We start from the raw sequence: 20,960 nt of genomic DNA, 5'->3' as shown, positions 1-20,960 counted from the left end.
CCATGTCAATGTTCATTTTGGGAGCAAGTAAAACAAAATCAGTCTAAGTAGGGGTGTGTGCGTGTGCTGCATTTCCTCTGTTAAATTTTGATAGCCACACACTCACCTCTTCCATGAAGGCGGCCTTCAGGGAAGTATCTTGTTCTATTCCATGGGGTCAGTGTAGCTTTTAGCATTTCCCCCCTAAACATTAATAGTCCTGTCCTCAAGGGGATCACAATATAAACAAAACAGCCCAGTCCAAAGTGTGGTGGCAGTGGCAGCGAGGTTGCTAAAACTAAGCCCAGGAGGAAGGCAGTATTATCTCACCACTCTTGAATTCCTCCTCTTCCAGCACCAACAGCCAGTGGAAAACTATTGGGAAAATGTTGGAGTGGGCAGGGTGAGGAGGGGCCTACGGCTCAATGCTAAGTGTGGTAGACTCCCTGAGGCTTTGCCTAGGAGGAAGGTAGATGTTATCTTACAGGTTCATTTGGATGGACCAGTTTGGATGCAAAGGCGCACACAACTAGTTCTGTGTGTCCATGGGCACTGGATGTGTTTCCTGAACAGCAGCAGTCTCTTGCCCACTAATTTGCTGCATGGCAGATCTATTTTAAAACTGAGTGAAGTTTCAAAAGTAATTTATGATATGGTATCTCTCTCTTGGATTATCAATTTAACTATTATATAAACTTTGTTTATCTGACTCCAGTGAATGTCATCATCATGACTGGCCCAGTTTTAATTGACCTAGGAGGCATCCAAGTATGAACTTGTTACCAAAATGGGGATGTTTAAATTTAAAGACAGACGAGAGTAGCAGTAGCTTTCTCTGTGATGGTTTCTACCAGACACCTGCGTAGGAGACAGATGGGCTGCTTTAGGACTGGAAGAGCTTCAGTACCAGGCATCTTGGACATGTTGAAATGGCTTTGGAACTTGGATGACTGAGCCCTGCTTAGTAGTTTTATTTTAGTCAAGTGGCGCAGAAAGGCATCCATCTAAGTAATTATTTTTATTAGTTTTTTTGTGTTTAATGCCATGTCTTTCCACTTTCTATAATGAAGTAATTTTTATTCGTGGGCATCAGTTTGGGCTCCTGTTTTGCTCAAAAGACTGCATAGATCAGGATTTCTCAACTGGTGGTTCTCCCAATTTATTGTGACTGGGATTATGGGAGGTTTAGTTCAGCAACATCTGAAGTACCACCAGTTGAGAAACCCTTGTCTGGATTGCTTCGTTACATGCTTTCTTGAAAAGACACTGTATCCAGAATAGTGAGGGGAACCTCAGAACTTTGGCTGTGGTAGACAGGGTGGTCTCAGGCTTCAAACCAGTTCTTCCCCACAATTTCTGTATATTCTGGGGCATCCAAGCAACCCTTAATAACTTGGTGGCTGCTGCAGCTGAAAAACAGACCTTATCAGCAGACCACCACATGACAGAAGCTTAGACAGAGTTTTACTCTTGTACAAACACACGCTGCATTATCTTAGCAGCCTTTGGACAGACAACATGTTAAAATCTTTATGAAAACCCAAGAAATACTATTGACAGATAACTTCCATCTACAGGGCTGGCTAGCACCCTCTGTTGATTCAGTTCCTTGAATCAGTAAACTGAATCAGCAAATTGCAAGAACAAAGAACTTGGAAGGCCAGTGAACATTATCTGTTTCTTCCATCAGTGCAAGATACAGCAAAACAGCACTGACCACCAACTGACAATCCTACAGGTCAACAGTGTGTCCTGCATCAGCCAGTTAAACTTCATTGTCTCAAATTATGAAAACGTTGGACAGATGTTCCCTTCTTTTCAGATCATGCAAGTCTTCAGTTTATCTAAGTTTGACAGAGAACTGAAGTTTCTAACATAATGATCCCCATGGGAAACAAACATTGTTTTTCCAGTGCATTGAGACAAAGCAATACAAACACACTGAAGTGAGGCCATTTTATGTTCAATAAGCCCCCTATCGATCCTTACTTGGTGTCTGCTGTTGTAGTGATAATAATGTAAGATAATATAATGGACATAGAAACTTCTCTTCAGAAAGTCTCTGAAGCATTTTTCCATCCCTACAGGAATCACTCAGTTCATACCAGCAAAAATGAAGACAAGAGCAAAGGTGGAACATGGCACCTTTGAAGCAGGAAGTACACGAATACCAAGGAACATCCACGTGCAACTACAGGAAGCAATTAACAATTGGGAGACTATAATTATAATCTGAGCTGTAACTTGAAAGGAAGTATAGGCTATCACCTCTGTAACTCCACATTCCTTTTGTATGGAAGCAATGTGAGAACCTCTCTCCTCCACCTCTTGAATTTTTCCATTCTTACCTGCCACATTTCTTGCATGGAAATTCCTCCTCTTGGTTCTGGGTTTTGTTGGTGGTGTCTGGTTTAGGCTTTGGCTTCCGTCTTCTCTTCTGTGCAGGTGGAGAACTCTTTCGATATTTAATAGGCATCTCCTTTGTCCTCTTTGAAGCTCTACCTCTAGCTTCTGTCCCTCGAGGAGCACTGGGCTCCTGGTGCTTTTCTGGGAGGAGGCTGCCAGCCTACACAGGAAGAGATTTACAAGTTGGAGCATCAAAAAATCCAAGAGAGAGTGGGTGCTGGACAATGGCCAGAGATGTGGTTCAGCAACATCATCTCATTTTGATGAAAAACTTCCAAACAAAGCATGGAAATTAAATATATAATTATGTTGTAAAACCACTGTGAAAAAGTTTAAATACATCAAGGCATGAGACGTTTCAAATATTAAAGGGTAAACACACTATCTTACAGGCACTCCCTAAGTTACAAACATCCAGCTTATAAAGCTTCCTAACATATATTAAGGAAGCTCCCAACTTATAAACACCAGCCCGCACACACACAAAAGTTGTTGCTCTTGGAAAATATGTAAGTTCTGAGTTATGAACATCCAACTTACAAATGAACTTTTGGAACACAACCTGTCTGCAAATTGGGGACTTCCTGTATACCACAAATCATTAGAGGTGAGCTTGGAATGGAATGCAGATTTGAGGAACATTCCATCGGAACGTTCTGAGTCATTCAGAGTTCCATTTTAAACATTTTTTTAAAATAATAATTTAAATGTAAGGCCGGTGAGCGGGTGGTGAGAGTTATTTAGCTTTAAGAAGTGATTACCGGCAGTAACGCTGGGCTGCTGGCACCTGTAAGTCTCCCTGCCAGTCAGAGCAGCAGCTGCCTGCCCGCCATCCTGAGTGGTGGCGATCCAGATCCAGCAGAGGCCAGTTCACTGCTGGAACCACTTCGCTACCACTAAGAATGGTGGGCACTGGGCAGGCCACCGCTGCTCTGACTGGGACAGAGACTTACAGGTCTGGAGTTACCACTGGTAATTACTTCTTAAATCTAAATAACTCTTGCTGCCCCTTCAACGGCACCCTCATCAGCCTTAAATTTTTAATTATTATTAATTAATGTTTAAAATGGCACTCGGAACATTCCATGTTGTAACTGGGCTGTTCCGTTCTGAGCTTGGAACAGGCCCTTCTTTCCAAGGGCATTCTAGTCAGAGTTTGAAACGGTCAAAATGGCGCGTTTCAAAATGGAATGTCCCAAGTTTGGAACATTCTGTACCCCTCTACAAATCATGTCATAAGTAGGGGAAAACATTGTCTCCTTAAAATACTGACTTAGGCCCACAACAAAGAGGACATTCCCCAGTGGTTACTCTTATGTTTTTGGTATTAACTTCTTATTAAAATTTAAATGAGATTACACAATCAAGATCAAACAACAGCAGCAGCAGAAACAACACCACCATCCCTTAAATCCACCCCAAACTCTTCACACAGATGGGGGCGGGGCGGGGCTGAAAACTGTCCCCATAGTAGTGGAATACCACTACCGTAGAAGCCTGGACCAATTTGTGACAGGAATGTGTGGCCTTCTAATCTCAAGGTTGGACTACTATAATGAATGGAACTTCCCTTGAAAACTATCTGGAAGCTTGAGGTAGTGCAGAATTTGGTGGCCTGCCTAACAGGAGTGGGTTGCCAGAAGCATAAACATCAATGTTCCAGTCTCAAGAAACTTCTTCAGAGCTATCAAATTCTAAATTAAATACACTGGGCCCATATCAGAGACCATATTTTCCTATATATCCATCACATTTTCTTGCAGGAATTATTTTTAAGATTTAAAAAAATCCACCTCATTGTAATTACCTTGGAGGAATTGAGAGATATACAATCTAACAAGTAAGTAGCGATGTGCACAAATTTGATTTCACGTTTCAATCGAGCTCCCTATGGAAGTTTGGGGGAAAGGTTAATTTATAAAAAAAAAAAAAAGCCTGCTTGCCCATTTGTTTTAGGGGTTGGGTGGTAGGTAGCACCCATCATGCTGTACCACCCAGCCCACATTGGTGTCCCTAGGGCCTAACCATGGGGTACAATGGGGAGTTTCAAGTTCCCCATTGTTCCCTATGGCCAAAACAAGCAGCGTGCACACATTCTGCAACTCTGCCTTGAAAAACACTGCAGAACAGAAGCACACAATCCCTCACAACCACTGTTCCCTCTAAGGCGTGTGCGCTCTCACAAGTTTTTGAATGTCCGCTCAGTTCATTTTTGATCCTACTCAGGTTGAATCAGGAAAGCCCCATTCTGAATGCAGGTGCGCATACACTGCCTTGATACTGCCACCCAGAACAAAACTCATTCCGCACAGAGATGAAAAAATTAAAGGGACCACTGCGCACAACACACTCCACATTTTGCCAAACACACAGTCAAAAAATGACCAAAATAGAATCACTGACCCAGAACCCACTGCCAGCTAAAGTGCCTGCACTGCAGTAACATCACTGGTAGGAGAGTTGGTCTTGTGGTAGCAAGCATGACTTGTCCCCTTAGTTAAGCAGGGTCCATCCTGGCTGCATATGAATGGGAGACTTGATGTGCGAGCACTGTAAGATATTCCCCTTGGGGGTGGAGCCACTCTGGGAAGAGCAGAAGGTTGCAAGTTCCCTCCCTGGCATCTCCAAGATAGGGCTGAGAGAGATTCCTGCCTACAGTCTTGGAGAAGCAACTGCCAGTCTGGGTAGATAATACTGAACTAGCTTGACCTATGGTCTGACTCAGTATATGGCAGCTCCCTATGTTCCTATGGCACAAGTTGCTCCCACATGCAATTATTACTCTTTACTTCACTATTGCAACAGCTGCCACAGCAGCACCCTTAGCAGCCAGCAAACATAGCCATAAGCTCAACTGGAATAATGTCTTCAGCTACATTTTGATTGAGTACACCTTGCAATGCAGATTGCAGAGAAGACCAGAGTAGTGAGTGAAGCACAAGTTACTCTCAAGGCCAGACGTGGAGCGATCACAGCTATAACCAAGCAATCAATCAATATCACACACACACACACACGCCTGCCACTGAACATTTCTTGCCACACCACCATCTCACAAATAGACCAAACCACAACTCAAGGAAAGCAGGCAGGCTCTCAATTTCTGCCTTTGTCAATCTGAGATATACTCAGTGCTGCAAAAACTACAAAATCAAACCTTCCTTGATTCCTTCCTTCCTCTTCTCTTGATGTATCCTCTTCAAGGGCACACTAAGGGCTGACTCTGCTTTCCCTCCCCAGGCCCTTTCAAAACATTTTGAAATTCCATCATTTTTTGTTTTCCCTCCACCCAGCCAATGGGGGCACAGTTGCCCATGACAACACTTGATTTGCATAAACCAACCAAGCAGTAAGGAGATCTCAAGCCAATTGGAAGCCATAATTTAATATCTGTTTCTTTGTTAAAAACTGGAGAAATTTCAGAAAACTTCTTTGGGTATAAAATATTACCCTATCTACACATTAGGTTAAATATACATATAATCCATGTACAGTATATGCACATACAAATCTGTACACACACGCACACAATTATTTACATATCACACACACACGGTCGTGTACTTCCTATCTGTACTGTGCATCCCATGGGGCCTGCACCCAGATTCACTTTTAATATGTAGTCATGCACACAAAACCAGACACATGTGTTTGGTCCTATGCACAGACACCTATATGCATGTACACTGTAATGCCTGAATAGGGCTTTTATGCATCCACATTTGCAAGCCCATCTTTGACTGATAGGATCCTGCTACAGCTAGCCATACAAAATGTTCTCAGTTGAAGCCACTGGAAACATTAAGGGAAGACAGCCATTTATTTTGCTAAAGCTGGTCACACTTACTGGATTCTCACTGTGTAGATTCTGTGTGGGTTTGGGAAGTGCTGTGCTGCTGTGCTTGTCTTGCAGTTCCTCCTTTTCTATTGCTTCCTTTTTCACAGTCAATTCTTCCTCAGCTTCTTCTTCCTCTTCATCATCAGTGTTTTCATAATCTTCATTGTATGTTCGGGGAGGAAGAGTACGTGTAAGCCTATGGGAGCTCTTCATAATGGGAGGAAAATAAACACAAGTTAGAAAATTCACTTCAGGGCACAGACAGGACATTAAGAGAAGCATCTATCCTAGACCAATGGAGCCCAGGGATCATCACTGTAACCATTCTTGCTGGTGGAGTTTAATAAGAAATCTCAAATTCACCAGTCATTCAGTTGCTAATAAGAAATTGACTACTTAGGCCAGGCATCCCCAAACTGCGGCCCTCCAGATGTTGCTGAACTACAACTCCCAGCATCCCTAGACACAATTTTTTGTGGCTGGGTATGCTGGAAGTTGTAGTTCAGCAACATCTGGAGGGCCGCAGTTTGGGGATGCCTGACTTAGGCTTTCAGACTTTATTGCCATCTGTGCAATTTTATAATTATCCAGCAAAGGAAAAGCCAACACCAAGCACAATAAAGGTTCTGACAAGTTACCTTGATATCTACTTCAGCTTCATCTTTAAAAGCTCTTTCGCTTGCTGCATCAGCATCCCCAAAGATTAAAGTCCCATTCCGGCCTATTTTCACTTGCTTTTTGAATGTATAATAGAATTCAACACATTGGGCCACCGTTTTGGTTTTTATCTGGAATGAAGAGAGAGGTAAGAAGAAAGGAAGAAACAAAGCCAGTCAGTTATATTAAACAACACAAAACACCTTTGCTAGGTCTATGCATGTCCTTCGGAAATACAGAATGCAACTCACAAGTTACTTCCGGTATATTACCCTTCTCTATGGTTTTATCACATATCCAGTAGCACCTGGCTTTTTTCTGTCAAACAGCAGTCCTTCCCAACTGTTGTTTTCAAAACTTTATAGGTTTCAAAAAGTGCCCCTCCTATGGGAACAGGGATGGGGAGGGGCTGCTATTTTAAAAAATGGTGGCAGGAGGCGGAGATTCACAAGTTCCACCATCATGCAGTTTCCAGGACTGTGGTCAAAATCTGGTGTTTTGTTTAATGAAGATCAGTCACAAACTTAGTAATAAACTAACTCTCTCTCTTCCCGCCCGTGTATGCGTGTGCCTTCATATGCTCACATGTATGTATGTGTGTATACATAAATATAGATAGATATTCATTCTGCTCTATCCCAAAGACTAAGGAAGTCAACAAAAATTCAATGCAAGGGGGGAGAATATCAATCAATATTTATTATGGTCTTTGACCAGCATAAAATAGATTACTGGTACATTAAAAAAGCATTAGGTCAGGCTTTGCCCAGAACTGTGAGACTAGAGAGACTAAAAGCTTTACACTGTTATACAACTACGGTTAAACTGTGGTGAGCTACCTTAAAACTGTGGTTTTAAGTGAAAAATGGGTGAGACGAAAGAAAAGCTTTAAGTGGTTAAAATCTGTAAAACTATACAACTACAAAATGTTATGCAGTTTAAAACTACACTGTATGACCATGTGCTGTGTTGGGCCTGCTTAGCTCTTGCTGTCTGTCAGGACCCGATGAATTCTACACGCTGCCACACACAGAACTTGGCAATGTTATGTGTGATTATAGGGTTGGAGTCAGATAGCAAGAAATGTAGAATTGGCTTGAGTGAGCTGGGGACTTAATAATGGAAGGATGAGGGCAATACAAATGTCTCCGAGGAGTGGGGGGAATAATAAAAGTCAAAGCACTGGAAAAGTGTGTGTGGGAGAACCATTGAGACAAAAAAATCCTAGCAAAACAATCTAATATACACCCTTCCTCTCAGAACTTTTCACTCTTCCCCCAAGTGATTTCCCGCAACACTCTCCCTTTCAGTCCTTTCCATCCTTCGCATGATGCCCCTAAGAAATCTTGAAAATTGGATGAATGAGAGCAAAGTACAGAACACTAACAAAGTTCCACACTTCCCACTGCTTCCCTCTATCTCTGAGATGCAAATTCCAGCTTCTACAGGCAACTGCTTCCCACAACTACTTCATACGAGATTCTTTCTTCCACAGATATAATCTCCATATGTGAACATGCTTTTTCTATACTTGAAGTATATGGCATCACACAGACTGGGGCAAAATAAACTTCTCATCCTCCACAGCATGCAGACCTATGGTGAGATTACCAGAATGCAGGAAAGTGTCACCTATAAAATAGCACAGAAATGACTAGCATTTTCATTTCATTACATAACACTAATATATGAAAGTGTTCAGCTGAAGACTCAAGTAAACACCGTGGTCAGTGTGTGTGTGTCCTGTGGATCAATTCTTTTGCAAGGGTTAGGGTTTAGGAAAAAACAAAAACAAAAACTCACAAGTTTCTGAACCAAGAAGAAATCTTTCTTGTAGATGGCAAGGCCCTTATTGAAGAGCTTTTTCTCAAGCGCACTCCACTTATCTGATCCTGCAAAGAGAGAGCGTAGAACACAACTCGTTACATTTTTATTCCTCCCCAGACAATGACGTGTTTTTGTGCTAAGGTGGGCATGTCTTAAAAATGACTCCACTACCTTGTCTGAGCAGTATTTGACCTTATTCATCTGGCATGACAGCTGTTTTACCAGGGGGCTTGTGTTTGTTTTATTTTGGTACTGGTACAATAGTTTTAGGTAAATGCTACATCAAATACCCTAACTGGCAGACACTAATTTGTTGCACTTTTTTCAATCCATTTTTTGTTCTTTTAACTAATTCTTCACTAAGCCTCTTTTAACTAGTCTGCCAAACATTCAGGTTTTTTCAGTATATGTACACACACACACACACACACATACAGAGGCCCCATATTTTTTTACAACCACTATGTGATGTAGGTTAAGCTGGGCAGCATTTTTTCACCTCCCATACCTCTGGCAAAGTTTGCTATGCTGGAGGCTTTGCAGGGCAGAGAGAAATTTTTAATATTTTTGTTGGGGGAGCCATGAAAGTGAGAAACATCTTTAGGGGAGTGGAAGAATGGCTGACCAATGTTAGTGATAGGGCAGTAATTCTCTCTCTCTCTCTCTCTCTCTCTCTCTCTCACACACACACACACACACACACACACACACACACACACACCCCTACCTCTCTGCAAATGGCAGCCGCAGCACCACTTCAAGCACTGCTGGGCTTCACACTGGCTGCCACCAGTCTTTCAGCAGTATACTGGGAAGAAAATGGTGGGCAGCAGACACTGCAAAGCCCAGCAGCGCTTTAAGCGCTACTGCAGCCACTTCCAAGGGTGCATGAGTGCCCCTCACAAAGGTGACACGCCTCCCCCGCCATTTTTTCAACCTGGAAAAAGCAGGAGCGTAGTATGTGGGAGGACACTGAGCCTAGCTCTAATAGTAACTGGCCCCTGGTCACCCAGTGAGATTCACAGCCAAGTGCAGATTTGACCCTTGACCTCGCTGATCCTAGTCCAGAGCTCATACTGGCTCTCAGCATGCATGCATACATACATACATGTGTGTGCGTGTGTGTATGAATGCAAGTTAGATTTATAATTATATGTTAAACATAAACGAAGTACTGTATGTGTTTTAATCAAAGGACTCCAAAACTGATCAATCTGCACTAAGACTGTGGGTTTCAAAGTTCTAAGGTCTCCCCCATCCCTCTTGGCGTCCAGAGGTTTGATCTAGAGTGCCCAGTGACTTTGGTGATATCAGAACAAGTCAAAAATTGAACAAGAGCCACAAGCCACTGTGACATCAAGGCCAATAAGCTCCACCTTTACATCAGAGAAGGTCAACCAACAGTATTAAGAAAGGTGGGGCAGAAGTTTCAGTGTGAGGGGAAATACAAGAATGAGGTGCTGTTGTTCAATAAGGTGCTTTCAAGCTCTCACAGTGCAATTCAGTGGGCACTGTCATCTCTAACTGGTTCATATTAAATGAACATAGACAGCATTCACAACCCATGGGCTATGGATACGCTAGTGCATATAATTAATTAACAGCACTTGAGACTTGGTGAAGTGGATGTTTTTCATTATTGTTCCCTCAACCAACCCCTCAGGGACTTAAACAAACCATCCTTGCCACTGGGAAGAAGCAGGAGTTTCAGACTGCCAAGAGTGTCAAGAGTGCTACTTGGTCCTATTTGCTAGGTAACACACTTAGGCAGTGGGGGAGCTGGGTACTATGATCAAAAGAGCTATCTTAGCATGCATTGGGCTGGCTGGAGACTGGAAATTCCTCTTACAGTACTAGCCATCCTCCGATTGGCCAGGAAGAGTCCGGAGGTGGGCCCAGCCCTACTGAAGCCATTGCTAGGAAAGGAACAGAATGTGTGCTTTGCAGAGCAGCACATTCACAGATGACAGGCCCTCTAGCCACAGCATTCTCTTACAAATGTGGCTGCTAGCCCCAGGGACTGCTGGGAATGGCAAATACACCCACATGATTGGGGCACCAAGGTAGGACAGTTGCTATTTTTGTCCTACCTGGGTAAATACCAAGGTATAAAAGTTGGGCTACCCAGATCTGAACAGGCTGGATTGGAAGGAGTTGCATGGGTTCTCATGAGCCTCTGAACTGGGGCTGCTTGCCTCCCCCATCCTTATTTTAAGAATTGCATGAATAGCCCTAGAGGGAAGCTTCAAAAGCAGTTAGGGCAGCTGATCAAAGCAATCAATTCTGCTGGGGTAGCACAAGCCCCTTGTGTGATCCCAAGCAGTTCTTCGGGTCATGGCTGAAATTCAAGGAGAGAAATGGCAGCTACATTTCCAGCAGTAATTTTACACAATCCACTCTCTTCCCACAGTTATTCATATTGCACAACCTCAGTGAAATGTGATCTTTGTGCATCATGGAAATAAATTAATGAGGAAGTCTGAAATATGAACAATTGTAAGTAAAGGGCAAGAGCTCTTCTTACCCTCAAAGCCATTTTTAGGTCATGGAAATTGCAAAAATTAAGTCTATGTCTTGACTACATCTGTAGCTTCTGTTTCCAATTATGATCTCTTTTAAAATGAGAGATACTAGGTACAGAAAAATCTGATAATGCTCCCAAGGTTTACCTCACAAGAGTGAGGAGGGCAAGTATGGGTTTATGTCCCAAATTCATTCTTCCTCCATAACAGATTCAGAAATACACCTCTAATGAGGGGATTAGAAACTACTTCTATTTCCTAATGTAGGAGAGAAAAAGTCTCCAACAAGAGTGCTATTTTTCTCTCTATGGTCAGTACTTGACCACCTTTAAGACCACAAGAGCCCAGCACTACTCATACAATATAATACATTGAACTTGTTTCTAGGAACTCTGAATTTAAGATGGCTGTTTCTTATATTTCTTGTCGATTCACCATTTTCACAAGTTGCTACGCATGGTATTTTTAGCATAGTTTCTAAAAGTAGCCTGTACTGAACTAAGCAATGCATCAAGTACAAGCTGTCATAGATATTACAGAATCAGGATGAAAGCAGTTTTGGTTCCACTGGGAAAACAACTGTGAAAAAAGAAGCAACAAGCTGGTATTGAGTTTACTAGTGTTCTACACCATTAGCAACTTGATACTGAAGTATACAAGCAGAATAGGAACTGAATTTTTGTTGTCCTCCAGTCCAAACAACCATTACAGAGCTATTCAAAACCCCTTCGCCTCCATCTTTATGCACATTAAGAGGTGGTCAAGCCTTGGGTTCACATAATCCCTTCCAGGTGCGTAGGGAGCTTTGCCATGGCCAGAGGACAAAGTCCTCCAGCGGCTCCCTGCCCCCTAGGTTTTATCATGGCAGCAAGGCCACGCCACCTGTGTGTAACCTCAGATGCAGGGGGTGGGGCCCATGCTAAGAATGGGGCCCATCAGCCCTGGTAGAACTTCCCTTCCCCTGAGTGGTTCATGGAATTGCTGACAGGGAACTCCTTTCCCTGCCTTCTCGAGGAGGCAGAGAAAGGAGCTCCCTGTAGCGATTCCACCAACTGATGACTGGGGAAGGGAAGCAATGCCAGGGTTGACAGGCCCCGTTCTTGGCATGGGCCTCACCCCCTTGTATCTGACTGGCTGGGCTTTTCCCCCTAGCACTGCTAGCATTTCAGTGAAATACCGGCAGGAGAGGAGAGGGGCTTGCCTCGTGCTCCCAGCCAGCGAGTGCTACGTTTGCCAGCTGGGTGTGGGAGGGAACAAGGGGGTGCCCTGGCTGAGCCTTGGTGGCTCCCCCAAACCTTGGCGGCCAGGGGACTTCCTCTTCACAGCATGTGCACAAGTAACAGCTGGAACAAAAGGCTGGATCCAGAGAAACACAAGCAGAAGAAAGCTCATGCAAAGGGACTTTCCTGTCTCTCCTCCCTACTGCAGCTTCCTAAACAAACACAGAACAAAAAGCCCCATCACTCCTGAGGGCTGGGGGACCCCTTGCCCAAAATGGTCTGGGAAGTGATGGGCGGGGGGGGCGGATGTTTGCAGGCAGGAGTGGGGAAATCCGCTACCGAGATCTTGCTGACCCTCAGGAGAAGCTCTAGGGGGAAGAGCACAGGGTAGGAAGCTCCGTTGCCTAACTTATTTCCATCTATGCTTCCTTGGGTCTAACCTCATCTTAATTTGAACGTATGATCTCCCTGAACGTGTTGCTTAGTGAATTTAGCATCCACTATCCATAGTCAAGGGAAAGCCAATGTTCAGTCATACACAGACGAGTGGGGCGAGAAGGAAGCGTAATTATTTAGGTTTTGCTACAATCCCACTGTGCATACAGATGAGGCTGGGGAGATGGAGAGAAACAATTCAACAGCCCCTGGGAGAGGCCACCAACTGCTGCCAATATTTGGTTGTCAAGCAACATATCTCAAATCTAACTGCAACCCTGCATATGAGGATGATGACCTTCAAAACTCCACTATGCCTAAATATTAGCCCTATTCAGTTGTTTTATAACCATGTACACAATCATGACATCCCCTGAAGCACACTGTCAAGTCCCCGCCTCTCGACACACTCCAGAGCCCTGGCCCACCGCTGACCACAAATACAGCACTTGTACAAACATGGGGCATCTCAACCTTCCCAAGTCATTTGAAGGATCTCTTCCCAGGCACAGGGTTTCATCTCAACAGACAAATGCTGTACTCATAGTTGGCATGTGGGCCGGGCCTCCTAGCGCACTCTTGTGGGCACTGTATGTGAGTAAAAGCACTCATTGTTTTATGCCTGAACAGGTCAGAACAAAAGAAAGGGAATCGAAGCAGTAATGCTCGCTACCTCATTTTCAGTATACCTGTGTAGTGATAATTTGCCAGGGGGTGGTTTGACAATCGCACAGACTTCTTCAGCAGCAATTTGGTCAGAGCAGTCTGGGGAGAAACCACAGATAAACTAGTTTTATGATGGAACGCTAACACTTGGAACAAGTACACTGCTATCTAACAAGTGTGATCTTTATAGTTTACAAGTGATACATGTAGAGTCCACAGTAGTAAGGAGATTCAGAATAGATAGAAGTTGCTTATTCATCCCTGTAGTAAATTCTCTGAGGTAGGCAAGCAGAGGGGTTTAGTTTGTTGTAGCCAGCACAGAACAGAGGAACATAGGAAACTGCCATATACTGAGTCAGACCATTGGTCTATCTAGCTCAGTATTGTCTTCACAGACTGGCAGCGGCTTCTCCAAGGTTGCAGGCAGGAATCTCTCTCAGCCCTATCTTGGAGAAGCCAGGGAGGGAACTTGAAACCTTCTGATCTTCCCAGAGCGGCTTCATCCCCTGAGGGGAATTTCTTGCAGTGCTCACACATCAAGTCTCCCATTCATATGCAACCAGGGCAGACCCTGCTTAGCTATGGGGACAAGTCATGCTTGCTACCACAAGACCAGCTCTCCTCTCTTCTCAGAGCTGTGTGGCACCTTAAAATCTAATACAGGCACCGTAAAATCTAATACTCCCCAACTTACAAACAACCCATACTTACAAACAAAGCTCCATAGCATATTAAATTAATGGAGTCCCCAACTTATAAACGTCAACCCACACATACAAACAAGCCATCCCCCATAGGAACTATATGCATTCTGAGTTATGAACATCCAACTTACATACAAACATTTGGAATGCGAAAGGAGAAGAGAGCTTGTCTTATGGTAGCAAGCATGAATTGTCCCCTTTGCTAAGTAGGGTCTACCCTAGTTTGCATTTGAATGCGAGACTATGTGCACGAGTACTGTAAGATATTCCCTTCAAGGGATGGGGCCGCTCTGAGAAGAGCATCTGCATGCAGTAAGTTCCAAGTTCCCTCCCTGGCAACTCAAGACAGGGCTGTGAAAGACTCCTGCCTGCAACCTTGAAGAAGCCACTGCTAGTCAGTGTAGATAATACTGAGCTAGGAACATAGGAAGCTGCCATATACTGAGTCAGACCATTGGTCTATCTAGCTCAGTATTGTCTACAAAGACTGGCAGCGGCTTCTCCAAGGTTGCAGGCAGGAATCTCTCTCAGCCCTATCTTGGAGATAGATGTCAGGGAGGGAGCTAGAAGGACCAATGGTCTGACTCAGTATAAGGCAGCTTCCTATGTTCCTAATACAACCTATTTGTAAGTTCATCATGGCATAAGCTTTTCTGGACCAAAGCCCACCTTGACACATATATACTTTGAAGCAGGGCTACTACTACCCTCTATCTGTGGGTGGAATTGAACTTGCACAAAACTACTCAAGGAATTCAAGTCCCTGTGCATCATTTTACCCACTGCACCGCAAGCAACTTCATGAGTGGAGATTTCAACACATGATCCTTCAGTTTACATTCTGCGAGAACTTCAATAGAATCTCCCCACTCACTTTCCCCCCACTCTTAATCTTTTCTTTGGGGGTGGGGAGGTCCAAAATTCCATGTATTTATTTATTTATTATTTTTAAAAATACTTATACCCCGCCCCTCCAGTACACTACTGCTCAGGGCGGGTTACAACAATAAAATAGATACAATATACAATAATTCGCTTCATTTGTTACTTTTGAGTAAACAAGTTAAAAGTCAGGTTAAAAACCACAAGCAGTATCAAGTTCAAATTAAAAGTTATTTTAAAAGCTAAAAACTGAAAATTACAGAAATTAAAAACTAAAGGACCTACCAGATGTAACCAAAGATGGAGCTTTAAAAAGCCTCCTTAAAAAGGTATGTCTTTAGTGGTTTTTTAAAAAACACTGAGGGAAGGAGCATGGCGAAGCTCTTCATAACCTATTATTACTGTATTACTATTATTGATTTATATCCTGCCTTTCCCAGTTAAAAAGCTCACAAGGCAGCTAAAAAGAAAAGGCAGCTGCTCTCATTCCTACACTCACATCCTGTGCAGTTGTACTTTAGTATTTCAGCTTTACAGGTAGGGAACTCGGGCAAAGAGCCGATGACTTGACAATGGGCACATGGCTGAGCTGAGCCTCAGATCCGTATCTAAACACACTTATCAAGTGGATTACATTTATTCTCAATCCTCCTCTCTCTCCAGCCTATACCAATTACTTCCCACCTACCCATAAAGGTATTTGAGACATAATTAATTAATACTCTTCTCCTACACAGAGGTATTCTCTCCCTTGCTAATGGCTCCTGTCAGCACATGCCCAATTACAGAAGAATTTCCACCTAGGGGTTCCGCTTTAATTAAGGGCTCTTTGCAAAGCCAGTTAACACCCACATTTAATCAAGTAAACAATACTCCAAAGCAAGCAGATAGAGGCCAATATCTTTCTAAACTCTCCAGGAAATCAATTGCTTCCATGACTGCATAAAGAAAACTGAGACAGTAAACATTAATAAACTCATCTTCCGTAAATCATCTCTACTGCGAGAACTCCTGCCAATGAACTGTGTGCACTTCATGTTGGTATTAATGAAGACATTTCATTACACATATTTAGGCAGAGAGCTTCAAATTAAGTATCCCCAAGGCCACAGGACTCATTGACATACTTGAATATAAAAAACAAAGAATCCTGTATTATAAACCAGTGAAGCAGAAGCTCTTTTTAGATACAGATTTCATCTGAAGTGAGAAATCAAGTTTTGACTCTTCTCCTATACTTTTGCATACTTCCTCACAACTGGCTAACAGACAGAAGCAGACATTAGCTGTTGTCAGCCTAGAGATTCCTCGCTGTACTATGAGTGTGATGGACAAGAAGCAGATGCACCATCAGCATTGAAAGGAGGACCAGGAGGAGGAAGAGCCAAAAATGTGTATTCTATCCACTCCCCACCTCACAATGATGGGTCTAGGAGGAAACAATGGGCCCGTAAGAGGTTCTGCTACCAGAATATCCAACGTTAAGGTGAGAATTTGCAAAGCAGTGTTCCCTCTAAGGCGTTTGTGTGTGCGCGCTCACATGTTTTTTGACGTCTGCTCAGTTTATTTTAGATCCTGCTCAGAATGGATCAGGAAGGTCCCACTCTGAATGCACAAGCACACACACTGCCTTGAGACTGCCGCCCAGAACAAAACTCATTCCGCACACAGATGAAAAAAGTGAGAGAACACTGTTGCAAAGCACATAAAACTTGGCTAATACCATTCCCCTCTCATAGAGATCAATACTAACAGCCCTCCTGCTGCCAAATCCAATTAGATTGCATCAAGGATTGCTGGAGACTTACCAGAATGTTTCCTTTTGCTTCATGTAGACAGTGATATGCCAGCTCTTGATTGGTACCACCTCCAGGAAATATACTTGAGCAAGCAGCAGTTACCAGGTTTTCAACTGTTAGATCACAAAACATCCAGCCAAAACAAGGAGTGGGGGGTGAAATAACCAAAATGTCAGTTTATAAGGAAAACCACCTACTTACTCTTGCTCATACACACACACACCCCACCAATTCCCTGGGAGAAAAACAACATAATGGTTCCTAGTCAGATCAGCCAAGGCCCTTAGCTTGCTACCACTATGTTGTCACTGTCTGTCCCATTTATACGCCAGGAGCAGGAGAAAAAACAACACACAGAGTGATTAGCATGGAATCTGCACAATTTCACTCCAGAAGAATAGTGCGCTTCCAAGCCACTTCTAGCAAACACTGGTCAACCAACAGAGGTGGGCTGTGGACAAAGTCCAACAATAGGATTTAGGACCTTCAACAGGACAGCTGACCTTCCAAGTAACTTTAAGAATGCATGCATGAAAATGCATACGGGTAAGTTCCCTCGAATCGGCCCCACTACTAATCAAGATAGCTCAGTTTTCAAGCTCCTTACCATGCTCTTGGGTAGATGTGTCTGTTTCAAGTCTGTCCCATGGTTGCCACACCAACTCTGCCTTAGCTTTGTCAGAGGCTGCCAGAGAGCGATCTCTAAGAGGTGGGATTTCTGCTTGAAACCGGGTCCCCACATTGATCCGTCTATAAAATAAACACAAATTAAGAAAAAGTGATGCATCTAGCATATCTAGGAGACACCCTTCTACCAGGACTAACAACCAACTTTGTGATGTAGACTTATGTTAATAGTACCTATTAAATGTACTTGCTCAGTTTAAAAGTTCAGTTTTAAAAATACAAGCTCTTGATTTTGTCTTTGGCCATCCACCATATCAAGCACATGAAAAATTGAGGAGATTCAAAAGCTACCCACAGAGAACAAAACTCTAAGTCTGCATGGCAACCAAGTATAGAAATGTGCTTTGCATGCTTGTTTCACACTCCACGTCTGTCCCATCAAGTAACCAGCTAAATGATAATTGGGGAGTACTCAAAAGCCTGTCAAGTGTACAAACACATTAGAAAGATATACGAGAGCCAGAAAGGTTCAGTGGCTGCAGTGTTAGGCACGAAGGGGGGATTTGAGGGACAAATCCCAGCTAAGCTGTGAACACAGTTTTGGACAAGACTCGGTCTAATCTACAACTTCACTGGGTTGGTGGGAGGATTGAGACACCACCACTCCAAGCTCCTTGGAGGAACAATGGGATACAAATGCTTTTAACACCCTCCACACCACACTTGAGCTCTAAGCAACAGACTCAAAGTTTACAACAATATCTGGGGGAGGGAGGACACAATTTTCTTGCTGCTACTTCTATTCGACTCATATCCGACAAATTATTACACAGACAGCATTTAAAGATCTATGCTCAGGCGATATATGCGGCAAAGCAGCGATTCTTTAGCTCCTGTATCACATCTGCAAGTTCACGTCTGGAGAAGTTGTCCAGGGTCGTGAAGGGGCTAACGTGCACCTGTTCCCCCTTGCATCAGTACTTGGAACCAACAATTACTTGCTGTGACCTTTTTAAATGAGTTTTTTGTGGACAAAACTTCTCGTATTTGGGCTGACTTAGATTCAAACTCCACAATTGTTACAGAGTCTGATGCCGAGGTGTCCAGCAGCTCCTCTTATGTGATGACCGTAGATCAGTTTCAGTTCGTGACCCCTGAGGATGTGCTTGAAATGATACGGCCTACTACCTGCCCTATTGAGCCTTGCCTGACATGGCTTATAATATCTGGCAGAGAGGCTGTTGTAGAGGCCCGGTAGAGATCATAAATGCTTCTCTGAAGAAGGGCAAGAGGCCTCCTTGTCTTATAGAGACAATCATTAGACCGCTTCAGAAGAAGCCTGCCTTGGATCCCTCGGAATTAAGCAAATACAGCCCTGTCTCCAACCTTCCATGGCTGGACAAGGTGACTGAGAAGGTGGTGGCCTCCCAGCTCCAGACCGTCTTGGAGGAAACTGATCATTTAGACCCATTTCAAACTGGCTTTCAGGCAGGCTATGGGGTGGAGACTTCCTTGGTCAGCCTTATGGATGATCTTCAATTGGGAACTGACAGAGTGAGTGTGACTCTGTTGGTCCTTTTGGATCTCTTGGTGGCTTTAGATACTATTAATCATGGTATCCTTCTGGAATGTCTGAGGGGGTTGGGAGTGAGAGGCACTGCTTTGCAGTGGTTCCACTTCTACCTCACTGGCAGATTCCAGGTGGTCTCTCTACGAGAGTGTTGTTCTTCAAAATCTGAACTTTCCTATGGTGTTACTCAGGGCTCCATATTGTCTCCAATGTTGTTTATCAACATGAAACTCCTGGGAGAGATCATCAGGAGATTTGGTGCAGGGTGTAATCAGTATGCTGATGACACCCAAATCTATTTCTCCATGTCAACATCATCGGAAGAAGACATAACTTCCCTAAATGCCTGCCTGGAGGCAGTAATGGGCTGGATGAGGGATAACGAACTGAGGCTGAATCCAGATAAGACAGAGATACTTATTGTGTGGGGTTGAAACTCGGGAGATGAGTTTGATCTGCCGGTTCTGGATGAGATCACGCTCCCCTAGAAGTAACGGGTACACAGTCTGGGGGTACTTCTGGATCCGAATCTCTCCCTGGTGCCCCAGGTTGAGGCAGTGGCCAGAGGTGCTTTTTATCAGCTTCGGCTGATACTCCAGCTGTGCCCATTTCTTGAGATGAACAACCTCAAAACGGTGGTACATATGCTGGTAACCTCTAGGCTGGATTACTGGAATGCACTCTATGTGGGGCTGCCTTTTTACGTAGTCCAAAAGCTGCAGTTGGTCCAGAATGTGGCCGCCAGGTTGGTCTCTGGGTCATCTACGAGATACCATATTACTCCTGTCTTGAAGGAATTGCACTGGCTACTGATACATTTCCGGGCAAAATACAAGGTGCTGGTACCTATAAAGCCCTAAGCAGCTTAGGCCTGAGAGAAGTTCATCTGCGGTTGCTGCCAACTCGCTTGGCGACTACTTGGAACGTGCCTTCTCCATTGCTGCTCCTGGACTTTGGAATGCACTCCCTGTTGAAATAAGAGCGTCCCCATCTCTGGCAACTTTTAAAAAGGAACTGAAAACACGTTTGTTCATCCAGGCTTTTAATTAGATTTATAGTTTTAAAATTTTTAATACTGTATTTTAAATGTTTTTAATGATTTTAATTGTAAACTGCCCAGACACACAAGTTCTGGGCGGTACAGAAATATTTTAAATAAATAAATATTGGCAAGGAACCTGAAGTCTGCCATCTACAGGCAAATGTTTCTTAATGACACTATGCAAGCATTGTGAATTTGGAAAAGAATGGTTTTAGAAAGGAATGCTCCAGTTTGATTTATTTTGGATGTCAGTTGGAAAACTTTATGTTAATTTAGAAACTGATGAGAGTCCAAACTAGATATTTGCAAGAATGCCCTGTTGGAAAAATGCTGCCTTGCCAGAAGCACTTGTGAAAGGTCCCCAATCCTGATCAAGGCTGCGCGGCCCCCAGTTCTTTTCCTTGCACAAATTCCCTGCTGAAAATCATCCCATGCTATGATTCGCCTCAAAGCAACTATTTGCCAATTTCAAGAAGATAAGGCATCAAATCCTAGTCTCAGCCACTCTTCAGTTTCAATGCTACATACTGCCATGGTAAGGGAAACGCACACACACCCAGCCCCTGCCCCATACTGGCAAGAAAAGATATGCACATGGAAGCAGCTTTTCTGCACAGATTTCCTTTCTTGGATGCAGTGCAATGCACATGTGAACCACTCTCTTTTTCACACTACAATGGGGCAAGCGGAAAAACAGGTTGCTTACCTGTTAACATGATTTTTCTGGTGATCCATGTTGACTTACAACTTGGGTTCCGTGCCCACACAGTAACCACCATGGAAGAA

The 20,960-nt window shown here is 43.6% G+C and overlaps 1 protein-coding gene across 13 annotated transcripts in view; it reads right to left on the bottom strand.

The window, feature by feature from the left end:
• The window catches only part of MIDEAS (mitotic deacetylase associated SANT domain protein), a 117,495-nt gene that overhangs the window by 8,188 nt on the left and 88,347 nt on the right, over nt 1-20,960 (bottom strand). For 12 of the 13 annotated variants that reach the window (XM_053286102.1, XM_053286095.1, XM_053286104.1 and 9 more), the window contains 7 exons: nt 17,543-17,685; nt 16,945-17,048; nt 13,574-13,649; nt 8,684-8,772; nt 6,862-7,011; nt 6,233-6,430; nt 2,328-2,545 (listed from right to left, as the gene is read on the bottom strand). In XM_053286102.1, the coding sequence (XP_053142077.1) occupies nt 2,328-2,545; nt 6,233-6,430; nt 6,862-7,011; nt 8,684-8,772; nt 13,574-13,649; nt 16,945-17,048; nt 17,543-17,685 (978 nt within the window). Of the gene's footprint in view, nt 1-2,323; nt 2,546-6,232; nt 6,431-6,861; nt 7,012-8,683; nt 8,773-13,573; nt 13,650-16,944; nt 17,049-17,542; nt 17,686-20,960 lie in introns of those variants that run through there. The other variant, XM_053286105.1, reaches the window with a different exon arrangement.

The sequence above is a fragment of the Hemicordylus capensis genome, chromosome 1, assembly GCF_027244095.1.
Source record: "Hemicordylus capensis ecotype Gifberg chromosome 1, rHemCap1.1.pri, whole genome shotgun sequence".
NCBI classification, from domain to species: domain Eukaryota; kingdom Metazoa; phylum Chordata; class Lepidosauria; order Squamata; family Cordylidae; genus Hemicordylus; species Hemicordylus capensis.
This window is presented reverse-complemented; position numbering and strand designations above follow the sequence as displayed.